This window comes from Tinamus guttatus, unplaced genomic scaffold (genome assembly GCF_059628265.1).
Source record: "Tinamus guttatus ecotype Peru unplaced genomic scaffold, ASM5962826v1 Tinamus_guttatus_pri_ptg000602l, whole genome shotgun sequence".
In the NCBI taxonomy this organism is placed as follows: Eukaryota; Metazoa; Chordata; class Aves; order Tinamiformes; family Tinamidae; genus Tinamus; species Tinamus guttatus.
Genome location: NW_028289136.1, coordinates 6,754,617 through 6,768,795, shown reverse-complemented (window position 1 = coordinate 6,768,795; position 14,179 = coordinate 6,754,617). Strand labels below are relative to the sequence as shown.

The following is a 14,179-nucleotide window of genomic DNA, read 5'->3' as shown; positions in this document are numbered from 1 at the left end:
CATTCCTGAACGTTCTTAAATCTAGATGGTCCCTGTTTGCCTAGTCCCTCTGCTTTGAAGGATCTCAAGCACTTTGGGGACGAAGGTCAGAGGTAGAGGATGATCCTGAATTTAAATGTTGAAATGACTGCTTCCAAGAGATGGGCTGGACTGACAAGGGTTGTCCTAGGAGAACAGAGGTGGTTAGATCCATCCCAAATCCCTATGCGAGTCCTCTCTGATCACTTTTACCTATGCAACACTATACAATAGCTGTGTTCATTTTGTTTTGTTTTTAATTCTATCTTGGAAAATCCTTTGCAGTATCTTAGCCAATGTAAAAAAAGCATATTTTTAACTTACTACCTTTACAAACTGCACTGAGTGCCCTTAGGCCTGTGTAAAAGCTCAGCGGGTGACCAGGGCAGGCTATTACTTCTTTCCCACCTTCTCTGTCCATGCTACTGATTCCTGTTCTTTGATCCCATTTCCTCATTTTTCCTCGTTTTCCTCATTTTTATTTCCTTACTTTCCTCATATCTCTGGTCACTGCCTGCTTCTGACATCTACGCTTTAGTTCAGATGTCTCCTTGGAAATGGAGGACATCTCCATATCCAGCACGGCATACTTTACACTCAGTAAGGATCTCCCACCTATCCTTGGGTGGAGAAACGGGAATGGAGCTGGCTTGAGGAAACGCTTGAGCAAACTGTAAAAACAGGCATCGAGTGTAACCATCAGCATTGGCTGCTGTTGCCCAGGTTGTGTGGCAAAGATGCTCCACTGATTCTGGGGCTATCTGGGCTCTGTAGCAGTAATGCTGTGATGTCCTTTGCTTTCAGAATGACCCTTTCTGGACGGCCGGGTCCCTCTCACGCTCTGACTACTTGGAAGCTGCCAACCAGTCAGTCTGCAAGCTGGCAGATATGCTAGAGGTGGTGAAGGATAATGCATCGGTCATCTTGAACTTCCAGGACCTGCCACTTGCTCATCCTTACTACAGCACTTACATCAATGTCACTCTGGAAACCATCCTGGCATCAGGGATTCGGCAGCAGGCTGTGAGTTCCATGGAAATTGGGCAAATGACTTGGCCACGTTTGTGCCAAAGAGAAGAGTTTAGGAACAGGATGAAGCAGGACTGATGGGGGCATGAGGCAGGCGTTAATAACCTGGGGCAAATCCTGCAGAGGCCACCAAACTTGTCAGGATTTGGATGCATGATGTATGAGGAGAGGCTGAGGGAGCTGGGTTTGCTCAACCAGGAGAAGAGATGCTTCTGGGGAGACCTAAGAGCAGCTGCTCAATACCTATGAGGAAGTCACTGAGAAGACAGATGTTCACTGAGGTTTATGTCAGGATAGTGAAATCCAGTTGTCATAGACTGAAACTCAAGAGGCTTCCATTCCACAAGTTTCCCCCATGAGGACAGGCAAGCAGTGGCACTGGGGCCTAGAGAGGCTATGAGAGCTCCATCCTTGGAGATTTTCAACAAAACCCAGAGCAACTTGGTGTGCACTTATTGGTGGCTCTGCTTTGAGGAGAGGTTGGACTAATGCCTTTGATAAGAGCCTCCAGATACGGGGGAAGAGGTTGAGACGTGGATGTGGGTTGTAGTGCAAAAGCTGAATGGCCTGCATCTTCCTCCCTCTCCTTAATTTTAAATAATCCTTTTCCTTGCGCCAAGACACCACTGCAATCCAGAGCCAACCTCTGTTTGGAGGAGAAATGTGTGTCCTGGAGAGGTGGACCTTCCAGCACAGGGAGACATAACCCTGTAGAGATCTTTTCCAAGCTCTCAGTTCTTGTTTCAGAATTGTTCTTGTTGGGTTATGCTAAATATTTGAGTCATTGTATCGTCCTGCCAGCCTTATCTGTGTCCTGTGACCCTAAAGTATATAGTTTCACCCATCGTGATCCCATTATGATGCAGTGAACTTTCCCGGAGGGAGAATCCCACTTCCCATGTTTTGGAAGGGCACCCCTACCTGGGAACTTGGGACCTTGGGAAGCTTCTCTCCTTGGCCTGTCTTGGGAAGAAATCTGCTCCTTTCGCTTGTCCTGGTGTCTCCCTTGAATTTGGGCTGAATAAATGGATGCTTAGGGAGGCTGGTGAGCGTAGTGACTGCATCACTTGCAACTTAGACGTTTCATCTATACCAATTATTTGCATCTGTATGCACAGAAAAGTGGGAATGTTCAGTGCTCCAACGTGTGCAATGATGGGACCAGGAGGGAACGGAGCTACTTTTGGTTTTTGTCTGTCTTTCTAATAACTGCCCCCCAATTTCCAATTAACTCTGGGTCGCAGTGGCAGTGAATGCTTTCCACAAGCGGTTGCTTGCTCTGCCAGATCTCTGGGAGGACTGTGCTGTCTTCTCTTTGGATATAGCACAGTGGAATGGAAGATAGGGTATAATAGTTGGAACATAGATGTAGCGAAGCAAACTGAAATCTCTCACTCAGGTTTGCTATTAAAAAGGCTAATGCAATGGACTCATGCAATGCAATGCTCCACAGTACTACTGAGAACATCTGGCCCAATTTCTGCGTGGCACAAGCTATAAAACTGCCCAGCTTGGCTTGTGCATCCACTTTGTATCCTCCAGCCAAGCGTGTTAAGGATAATTGATTTGACACACATTTTCAAAGCATGATATGAAACCAGAGAAATCCTCGCTCTGGGTTTGAGCACATGTGGTATTGATGAAAAGGGTTGAATAAAACTAGTCTCAACCATGGCACTGTGAGAGGCTGTACATGCTGCATTCACTGATTTTAGCCTCATATCCTTAGTTCCCTCTGTGTCCAGAATTGGACAAGGAGAGCAAGTTTTAAAGGATAGGCTATGCCTCTTGAGGCCTTTGCCTGACCCCTTTCTATCTCAAACCATCTCATAGAGGCAAAAGTATTAGGGTTTTTTTTTTGTGTTCAGTAGAGCCATCTTGGCTCGCCAGCCATCCTGAGATGTGTTTGAGTAGAGATGTGAGAGGTTCTACATGTGTCCAAGCCAATTTGTATGACAAATAAGGCAAAGTGCTTGGTGTGGTCTTTGCTTCTTGGTCTAAACAGCTCGTTTGCCAGCGTGCCTCTTGTTACCTGCCTTGTGAGCCATCGTTGCAATAGGAACCTCTCCGTCTCCCTCCTTCCCCAGGTGATGTGGCTGCCGGATGCGGAGCGGCAGCTGGTCAGACGGATTGCGCCAGGTTTCCAGCAGACTTCTGGCCTCAAGCTGGACACGCGGCGCATGAAGGAGAAGGGAATCGTGAAACTCAACCTGCGCTACACCAAGGTCACGAACGAGGACATCAGGTACTGTGCTGTGTTCGGACACTGTGTGGTTGTCCCTTTGCTCCTTGCATCCCTTGTTTCCCCACACGCACCCCAGCTCCTTTCTGCCTTCATCTTTCTCCTGATTGTCCTCAGCTGCCTTCTCTGCACAAAGGTATCATTTGGGATGAAGTTAATGTGCTTGGATGTGCTTAAAAGCCTGAGCTGTGTAAAGATGTCCTTGTTCATCAAGCCAAATCGGGGCTGTTCCCAGGAGTGCACAGTTGACTCTATAAGCTCTACATATTAATTCAGGATATGATGAGCCTTTGAAATACAAATATAGGAGTTGTCTGATTCTTATTCCACTGTCATCTCTGAAAGAAGTTGGGGCTTCTCACACTGACTATCTCAGCCTGCAGTTTCATCCCCATTAGGAGCTGCCTTTCACGTCTGTTCTGCTCCAGGGCTGTTAGGGCAAGATTTTGATTAGTCCAAAGTGTGGGTTTGCTTTTAGAAAATCCTTTTTGCAGAAAATTCACCCATTTCAATGCTGCTCTTGTCACCTATTTAGGATAGTGTGGTTTCCTCTTTGAGACTGGCACAGCATGGGTTTTCCTCCTTCCACCTGAGTATTTCAAATGTGCAGTGTGTTAACTTGCACATTTGCCCCCTCTTCTTCTTCCACCCTTGGAAGGGTGGATTATCTCTAGCAGAGCTTTTACATTTTTGGAGTTTGACTTTATCCCTTAAAGAAATAACTTAAAATTAAACTGGTTTGCAGAGGAAATAAGTCTTTAAATAACCTGTCCTACTATACGTGAGCACATGGGAGCACTGAAAAGCTGAGCCTAGAGCTTTTTGAGTGTGTGGTCCTATTTGGTGTGGGTGCCAGCCCACAGTCTACTTGCTTGCCCATAGAACCAGGTCTGTGTTTCATCTAAAGGATAATCCTGCCTGTTTTTCCGCTATAATTTCCTCCGTTTCATGGAAAAAACCACATGCAACATGGTCATCTATCTACCCTTCCTAGTGCTGAACTGTCTCTAAAATGAGACCTGAGTATTTTTTGGCCTATGCTGTGCCTGGTCAAATATCTCAGCAGTTCTGCAGTGCAAGCCTTAGTGTGAAGCTGCTCCCAGAGCAGATTCAACCAGCCCAGGTGCAACACAGCTCTCAGCCCCCAAAAATCAGTGTCTTGGCCGTGACATCACTACAACCGACTCTACCCTTGAAAATCCCAATCCCCTTGAAGCAGCTTGATCATGTTGCGAGTTTTGAGATGCCCGTGTCTTGTACAGCGGCTTGTCTCCTCAAAGTGCTTTGCAGATGCTAATTTGCAAGTATTAATCTTTGTGCTGCCCGTAGTGATGTTTCTGCCTTGTAGATAAGGAAATCCAACAAGTTGTGCAAATTGTTGGGCAGAGAGAGTCCAGCACTAGTTCTTGGCTTACTGTCAGTGGGTCCTGTACACCAGCTTTAAGTGGAAAATGTTTTTTGGAGATTAGAGGTCGTCCATAAGACTGGAAGCAACGACCCTGTGACTGTCCTCAGAGCAGGGGAATGGGGATTGTAGGAAGTGATGCTGGAAATGCAGTCTGTCAATTTTCAATTCAATAAATTACTTAGTGTTATGGGTGTCTGAGTCAGATGTTAATTTTCATCAGCATGATGAGACAGCCATTAGGAAAAATGGAATTGTCCATTCTTTGTTGAATAACTGTTGGCAATGGGATGTAGCTTGGTTGTCTGAGAGAAGAAGAAACCTTTTAAGTTCAACCCATTTAATTGCAATTTCCTCTCGTTGCTTGTGAAGCACCTGTGCCCTATGAAAAGCCTCTGTCCTGCAGTCAAAACCCAGTAAGTCTAGACAGCATTATCGCACAAGAGCTCTCCTCTTTGAGAGGACATTCAAGAAACGTGTAGATGTGGCACTTATGGACATGGTTTAACAGACATAGAATCATAGAACGCTTAAGGTTGGAAGGGACCTCCAGAGATCATCTAGTCCAACCCCCCTGCACACGCAGGGTCACCTAGAGCACGTGGCACAGGACTGCGTCCAAGCGGGTTTGGAAGATCTCCAGAGAAGGAGACTCCACAACCTCTCTGGGCAGCCTGTTCCAGTGCTCTGGCACCCTCACTGTTAAAAAATGTTTCCTTAAGTTCCTGTGGAACTTCTGGTGTTTCAGTTTGGGGCCATTATCTCTAGTTCTGTCGGTGGCCACCAGTGAAAAGAGGCCAGCACCATCCTCCTCACTGCCTCCCTTGAGGTACTTCTAGACACTGCTCAGGTCCCCTCTCAGCCTTGTCTTCTCCAGCTGAACAGGCCCAGCTCCCTCAGCCTCTCCTCATAGGGCAGATGTTCCAGGCCCCTGATCATCCTTGTGGCCCTGCGCTGGACTCTCTCCAGCAGCTCCACATCCCTCTTGTCCTGCGGGGCCCAGAACTGGACACACTACTCCAGATGTGGCCTCACCAGGGCTGAGTAGAGGGGCAGGATCCCCTCCCTCGACCTGCTGGAGACGCTCTTCTTAATGCACCCCAGGATCCCATTGGCCTTCTTGGCCATGAGGGCACACTGCTGCCTCATGGTCAACCTGTTGTCCACCATGACACCCAGGTCCCTCTCTGCAGAACTGGTGTTGAAGGGCTTGTTGTTGGACCTGATGATCTTGAAGGTCTTTTCCAACCATAATGATTCTATGACTGGAATGAAGTGTGGGAGGCCCTATTTCTTGCTGTAGCCATAACCCCTCCATCTGCTTGTCTCCTGGCAGGGACTATGCCACAGCGAACCTGAGCGTGAATCTCTACACTGTGAATGAGCCCTGGCTGTTCTCCATCCTGTGGTGCGCCGGCGTCCAGTCGGTCACCTCCGACAGCTCCCACGTCCTTCGCAAGGTGCCTTCTCCCATCTGGCTCATGGTAAGCATGACACTTGGGATCACACCATGACGGGGTGAAAAGCTGGCTGTCCACCATGGTGGATTTCTTCAGGAAGGTTTAGTTGGCTTCAACATGCTGCTGGGCTTGGGCGTTTTACCTTCCCTGTGTCTGTGCCCTTGGCTGGCAATGGATCTGCTGTGTGACCCCCTTCAGTTGGCCTCAGTTTCTTCCCATGCAGAGTCTGTGAGTTTTGGAGATTGTTGTGGCTCCCATTTAGCCCATGTGCTTTTTCTCATTTTCTATCAAGGAAAAAAATATTTCCAGACCAGCTGAGTAGCAATTTGAGTTGCAAGAAAAGCAGGTACTTGGCTTATCTAAAATGGCCCTTTTTCTTTTTTCTTTTTTATTCTTTTAGAGAGAGATTTTTACTTGTTCAGCAGTAGGGCAGCCAGAAGTACAGCGAGAGACAAAAAGTAGCCCCCTTGTCCCTCATATAGCCAGCCAACTCTCTGAAAACTTGGCTAGCATTTTGGATCCCTGAACCACATAGAAATATTTGTGTGTGAGATCATGGCAAAAGAGAAATGATAAAATCCATAATAATAATAATAATAATCCATTTTTCCCTTATAGAATGCCTTGCAATTGCAGATCAGTAGCTCATAGAGCCTTGATTTGGTACCAAAATCTATAGCTTTGAGCTTTTTGAAGGACTTTTTAAAAAAATACCTGTAATGTTCAGCACAAGGTGTTGATGTTTACTGCCCAGAAAGCTGAGTTCATGTCTACCTATTGCTGAGTATACATCTGGAAAATGCAACTTTTGCTGCACAGAAAAAAAAAAAAAATCAACGAAAAGTCTTCCACTGTATAATACCATTACTTGCACAGAACAAAAAATTTGAATGTGTAGATTTTGTTCTAATCCAGAATACTCTTGAGCATTCATTCAAAATTGTTATGATTGCATCCTTCTGCAAATGGGAATGCTTCAAGTTGTATCTATTTATCTTAATAGATGCAGCAAATAGAACATTACAGCCAGACCTTCCTACAATGTCAACACCATGTTAGATGTCACCCTTCCATAATTAAGCTGGAAAATACAAGGATTAAATCTCCATGAGACACACTGGCTAATTTAAGCATTGCTCTGCTAATTCTGCAGTATGCTTTCATAATACAAATTGAAATTCATAAAGAGGCAGAAAACAAGCTTCATTGCTCTAGGGGATGAAGTGAGCACAGTTGATGGCTTCAGATGTGTATTCACCCATGTCACCCTACCATGATGCACCTTCTTGTATTATGGATCCCACTTTTCTAATGGAATATTACTTGTGTGCATTATTGCTGGTATTGTGACTGTGATGGGTCTGTCCGTGGTCTGAAATCAGCTACTTATTTTCTGGTTGGAACCGTGTTCTTCAGGCTTGGGCTGGCAAAGCAGAAGTTGATTAGCCATCACTGATGGGGCTCCCCAGTAGGTGCCCTCTGAGCAATTATTAGTCAATTATTATTCATTACCCCATGACTTCGTTGTCTTTCAGCTTTCTCCTTCCTGGGCAGCACAAAAGCAAATGTGAAGCATTTGGGTCCATGATGCTAGGTCCATACAGTTGGTTGGTGCAATAGTGATAGTCACTTAGACTAGTAAACGGAGCCTGGACAACTTGTAATCACTGAGTTACCTGTACGTTAAGGGACAAAAATTGAAAGTATATGCTTAAAGTGCAAAGGGCTCTCCTCCTCTGTGAGGGCTGTGCTCAACTGCAAAAAGCAGAATAAGCTTGGCCATAAAACCTCAGAATAAGGAGTACTTATTCTAGCAAAGCATTCAAAATGGTCCCAGGTGCAGTTTTTTATATATTATACATATTTATTATTTTTATGTATATTCATATATATATAATATATGTGTGTGTGTATATATGTATTTTCCTCTATTGTCCCACTGACTTGGATTTACAAAAATAGCATCTTACTCCACCTAGAGGTACAGATGACATTGGAAGCTTTCAACGCACAAAGCCCTGAGAAAATGTGAGTGCATGAAAGGAGAAAGAGCTTTGAAACTGCTCCTGTTTGCAGTCTTTCCCGATGAAGTCATTCCGGGTGGCATGCTAACATTAGAATAGAGCTACAGGGCTCACGTGTAAATCACAGGGTTTAAAATATTCCTCTCTGTCCCAGTTATAACTTGACAATACATATCTCTGTAAACGAGAATGTATAAGGTCTGCCTCTGTTCTCTTTTTTTTCTCCTTCCAGCCTCCAGACGAGTACCGTCTAATCTGGATCACATCTGATCTCATTTCATTTATCGTAATTGTAGGAGTTTTTATATTCCAGAAGTAAGTACTGTTGTTACGACTCAACTCCTTTATGTATTTGTGGCATGTTCCTTCCACCTCTGAGATATTGAACTGGGTAAAGTTACTACTGCTTCTTGCTGAGAAGAGTGGGAAATCTCAAAATAGGAGCAAGAGACTCATAAACATGTGTGGGAGAGAAGTTGTAAATATTGTGGGAAAAAGAGCATTGAGGAAGATTGAAATATTCTGAAGGAAGAAGAGGAAATATTTTGAGATTCCATGATTATAATTTTCAAGGACACGCTATAGTTTGAGAAAGCTCAGGAAATTTTTAAATCAGTTTGTTTCCATTTTAAAGATGAAATGGAGACATTTTTAGGTGAATCAAAATTATTATGACTTAGCAGATCAAAGCAGTTCTCTGTATTGTCCTTAGTCTGAGACTTGGAGAAAGTCTCCCCACTTTCCTAAAGAAGGTAGAGAACAGAACAAGGATTTAATGAGGGCATGGCAGAAACCTTGCTCAGCTCTCCAGGATCCCTGAAAATGAGCATGGAGTGGAAAATGTAGGAGCAGGGTTAGTTGAGACATTGATAAATTGATAAGAGAGAAATCTTCTTCCTAATGGTAGAAGTGGCCAAACTGCCCTCCCTTTGCTTATGCTGGAGGAAACCATGGTGTCCTTCTGGTGATGTGACTTTTCCCCAGGAGTCCTCTTAGCTGTCGGTGATGACAACGTAATAACCCTCTCTGGGAAAGCATGAGCTCAGGGAGAGAGGGGAATTTCCTTGCTAGAGAAGCAGTAGATTTCTCCCAGGAGAACATGTCATCTGGAAACACACCGGCTATTCCCCTGCCTTAGTAATCTCATCTGCTTTGGTACAAACCGCAGACCTAGAGACATGAAAGGACCTGTCCTTTCCCTCCTTATTGATATCCCAAATGCCCTAGCATTAGGAATAGCGATGCCATCTCCTGGCCAGCCAGTGATTTTGCTGTCACATTTTCCCAAATCCCTTGTTTGCAGCTTCCTTAGGGTGGGTAATTTCCTGGGAACAATAGTCCCTATTACAATAGACTATTGCTCCTGCTTCCCACAATATGGTCTAGGTTTCAAGCAAAAGATTTTGGGCCTGCCTTACCTCCTCAGATGCATTTGGCTCTGCTATAATTATGTCCCTTTGAAATCATGACTTAGCTCCACATCGGTGGAGCTGTGCTCTGCAGGTGACCAACTCCACAACCAGATAATGGAGCCAGAGGCAGGTTCAAAACTCAACTTTCAGAATAGATTTCCCAAAGTTTAGTGAAACCAACACGAAAATGAGATGGACAATGTGATTACGTTTATTTTTCTGGGTGATTTTAGGTCTGAAAGACATGGCTTGCCCTCAAAGTGCATATTGTAACATGGGCTACAGGGTATTGAGATGGGATAAAAAGCCTCATAACTTGAACCGCAGCCAATTAAAGCCTTAATTCCAAACAGCATCATAACTGTGATGTCTGAACGCTTTCTCTACCCCTAAAATTCCTCAGTTGGTCTAAGAGATTTCCCCTTTCTTCAGGCCCTCTCTTATGCAGTTGGTTATAGAAATACACAGAGGAGTCTGGAGAAAGAGATGTGTCTCTTACTGCTCTTGAGAGCAGAATTTGAAGACTAAAGTGACAGGATGTTCACAGAGACTTTCTTGTCATCTCCTGAAGTGCTTTTTAACAGGCTTTCTGAATCTGACCCAGGAGACCGTAGATGAAGAAATTAAACTGCTTCAAATTGCTGAATGTGAGCTACAGGTCCCAAAAGAGGGTGAAATGATGCATGCTTGGAGAGAGGTTGCAGCTATGTGGCCTTTGCAATAGCTGGCTTCTCCCTTCCTGCATGGACTGAATTTCTTCCGATTTGGAAGTGGTTTGATGGGGTAGAGGGTAAGGAAGCAGGGTAAGGGGTGAAAGAATTATTGATATTGCAGGATCCGTTCCCCACTCTCAGAGTAAGTCTGATGCAGTCAAGGATACTTGTAAGCTGCCACCAGCCTTCCCCAGGGTTTGTCACCCTTCAGCATGGAACTGTCTGCCCAACCTTTGGACTTGTCACATAGAAAAGCATTTGCCCAGAGGGATTGAGCACCATTAAGTGGAAAAGACTTGCTTTTCCAAGAGCTCCTGTGCTCCACTCCGGAGAGACCCATTTCCCTGCTATGTGTGACTTCACCACCACGTTGGAAGGGTTGAGGATTTACCAAAAACCCAACTGCAGGAGAATTGCCCAGTTGCCCTATGATTCAGATCTGGGAAGTGGAGCTTGGCCTCTGGCCTTAAACATATTATTCTTTATTTATTTATTTTTGTTGTTTGTTGTTGTGTTTTATTTTTCCAAATCCTTTCTGGGGCAAAACGAGAGCTGCTTCCTCCACGCAAGGACGAGGGGGTGGGTGGGAACAGAGCCACCGCTTCGATGTGCTCGTCCTCTCTCCTACGCATGGCTTTTCTCTCTTCCGTGGTTGCGGGTAGGAACTGCTCATGCTATTCTGCTTCAGCCCTGGTGACAGGATCCGTGCAGCCTCTCTGGAGGGGAAATACCGACTGTGATGACTTCTAACCAATCTTTTTTGCCTCTTTGCCTTGTTTATTTTCTTACTGCTCTGACTGTTGTGCATGTTCCTCCTCTTTCTCTCTCTGCTGCATTCTGGCATCTCACAGCTATCACATGATCAGGTAATTCTGGTGCTTTCCTCCTCTTTCTCTTTTTCATTCAACCTTCCTTCCTTTCTTTCTCCCTCTCTGCTGTGGCTTCACTGCAGATGGACAGGGCAGAACACAGCTTTCAATGATGCTTTCAAACATCTGGCTTCACATGGGACCATAAAAGTCTGAACGTTGCATGGTCTGTAGTCATCAACACCACGAGAGCCTGATGCTGAAGCCTCTGGGTGTTTTGAAGGCAATCTCATGTTTTCTGTTACCTTCATCTAAGACGCTACCTTTGAAAATTGCCCAATTCTAATGTCCTGCAGTGTGCTGTAGTTGGGAAGCTCCCCATGGATGTAGTGCTTTCTGCACAGAAATGATCCCACTGCAAAAAATCACCCTCCTTACTGTGGTCACCAGAAGCTGCTGAGTCCAGCCTGCTCTAACTTGGACATCTAATCCCACTAATTTCCACTAAGATGGAATTACCATTGACATTTGAGACTTTTGCCTATCCTTCCTGATTTGTTAAAACCGTGGGAGATGGGCAGTGAAGAAGCAGCAAGTTTGTCATGGTGTGCTCACCTACCCCAGGCGCATGATTTAGGAACAGGTTTTAGAAGCTGGGACTTTCCTGTGCCCCTTTGCTTCATTCCCTTTCCTTCTTGGGGTAAAACCCCTATTTAACACCCTGGGCCAGCTGAGCTCTGCCCTTTTTTTAGGGAGGGAAAAGAGTTATTTTAGATTTTTCTGATTTTTACCTCTGAAGTAGCAGCACAGTGCACTGTTGTGATGGGCTTTGTGCTGCCTCCAGTGAAGCTTCAAGGCTTCTAAAGAAAAATGTAACCTTGTTCAGGTCCACAGAGCATCATTTTTGCATCCCTGGGGAGGAATCGGTGGGGAATGAAAAGGTTTGGCTCTTCCGCTGCTTCACTTGTTTGGGCTTGGGATCTTTCGGGAGCCTCTTCCCAGTTACAGCACCACAAAACTGTTAATACAGTATGAAAATAAACAGCATCACACCAGGAAGGCAGTGAGCCTGGGATGCTGGTTTTGAAGCCCCCCAAATTTGAAGCCCCCTAAATTTGAAGCCCAGATTTCTCCTTATATTGGCTGTTTTCTCCCCAGTAGCTTTCCTCCCCTCGAGGGGAGGCTCTATCCCTTTTCTGCAGTGAAGCCTTCACCACCTCTGTCCTCGGACCAACTTCTCTGCGTGTTACCTTCTCCATTCCTTTCGCTTTGAGCGATGGGGCTGTATCTCTGAGGAACAGCTACTCTGTGTGTGCTCTTATCTGCCCCCCTGCCCACCCAACACCTCGGGGCTGGTGTTGGCCACCTGTAAGTATTGCCTACCCGGACTCGCGCACCCAACGTCCATCTGCAGAAGGATGTTCTGCAGCACCGTGACCTTCAAAACGGGACCTCCTGAGCCCTTCTTGGGTTGCCCTGTCCTCCTCCTTGCTCTTGGACTTGCCCACACAGGAGAGGAGAAAGGCTTGGAAGAGTCAGGTTGCTTCAGATGAGGGCGGTAGCAGGATGGGGATGCTCTGCGGTTGTGGCTGGCTTGGCTCTTTGCTCATCTCCATCTCTCCCCATTCCACCAATCTACCCCCGGTTTCTTCCGTGCCCTCTCCCAAACCTTTCCACGCTGTTTAGCATCTCCCCTCCAAACCAAGGGCACCGGCTGTTGTCCGGTCATGGTGTGTGCTGTCTGTGTGTCACTGCCCCAGTGTTTTTTCTGCCTGTCCCATCTCATGCCCACCTGGTCTGCTTTGATGCCCATGTCTCAGAACAAGACCCACCTGCTCTCTCAGTGACCCTCCTCTGGCCTGGCCCTTTTGTGCATTGCTGTCCTACATGTGCATGATAAAAGCAATGTGCAAACCAGTAGGAAAGGTGCTATTTTAGAGAAAATATGCTTTCCCGATCTCCAGAGCCTCCTGACTCTACTCCTGGCACTGCTTTATATGGCATTGGCTGGAGCTGCATCAGTTAAATGCACTGGTGGCTCCTGTGCTAAGGGAATATTTCAAAATACACCCTGAAAAGAGGGATGATTATTGAGAGCCTAATTTCCTTTCTATGGCTGCCACACAGGAACTAAAATAACGGCACCATCCCTGCATATTTCATCTGATTTTGATGTTGCTCCTTGGATGTTTCCTGCTTTGCAAACGCATCCCAGCTGCCAGCCCTGCTCTATTTCTCTTACCTGCAGGTGACATTCCCTCCTGGACCCCTAGGAGGTCTTGGCAATATATTTTGCTCTAGGCTATAGCTTAGGAGCTGCAGGATCAGACCCTCCTAAGTGCTCACAATCCCGTCGATGATCCTGGGAGCTACAGACTGCCTGCACAGGGCACCGAGAGCAGAAACATTTTTCTTCCAAGCCAGTGTGTGGCTCAGCTTTGATAATGACGGAAGCAAAATAGCTTTTATTTTCTTATTTCAATCTTTTAAGGCTTTAAAGGCTTCTCCATCTCTTTGTGCTTCTTCTCTGTTGCTTCTGTGCGTGGGGCTGTCCTGTGTGCAGCTTTGGCATCCCACCCCCTCTTCCCTCTGTAGCAGAGCAAGTTTCATCCATAGCCTGGCTCAGAGCCCGACAGTGCAACTTGCAGGGATCTGGGAAGGGCCTGGGACCCCGTGAAATTCCCAGATTTTCCTGGGGAAACTGCAGAAACTCTTCTACAGCTGTTGTTTTGTCAGATGGTTGCTGTGAGCCCAAACCAGAGATGTTTCGGACTCGTTTAAATCCTTTGGAAATAGGACCGGGAAGGGGGCTGGAAATTTAGGTGGCTGGAAATTTAGGTGGTGGTGGTTGCCCCCCCAGAACTCCCATCCTTTTGTGCGCGTGAGCCACTAGATGGTGCCAAAAGACCAGAAACCCTATAAACCACCCCAAATCCCTGCTGTTTCTCCATCAAATGGTAACCTAAACTCTCTGGATTGGCCAGGGAGAGATCGAGAACAACCTCTCAAGGGACACGAGTCTGGAAGCCTTTCTCTTGGTCAGGAGGTGGGAAGAGGAGATGGGCTC

General features: G+C 46.0%; 1 protein-coding gene across 6 annotated transcripts in view; it reads left to right on the top strand.

Annotated features, from left to right (window-relative positions):
- Positions 1-14,179, top strand: part of GDPD5 (glycerophosphodiester phosphodiesterase domain containing 5) — a 157,649-nt gene that overhangs the window by 140,674 nt on the left and 2,796 nt on the right. For 4 of the 6 annotated variants that reach the window (XM_088535000.1, XM_088535001.1, XM_088534999.1 and 1 more), the window contains exons 11-15: positions 823-1,041; positions 3,135-3,292; positions 6,031-6,178; positions 8,411-8,493; positions 11,155-11,169. In XM_088535000.1, coding sequence (XP_088391126.1) covers positions 823-1,041; positions 3,135-3,292; positions 6,031-6,178; positions 8,411-8,493; positions 11,155-11,169 — 623 coding nt within the window. The remainder of the gene's footprint in view (positions 1-822; positions 1,042-3,134; positions 3,293-6,030; positions 6,179-8,410; positions 8,494-11,154; positions 11,170-14,179) is intronic. The other 2 variants (XM_088535002.1, XM_088535004.1) reach the window with 1 other exon arrangement.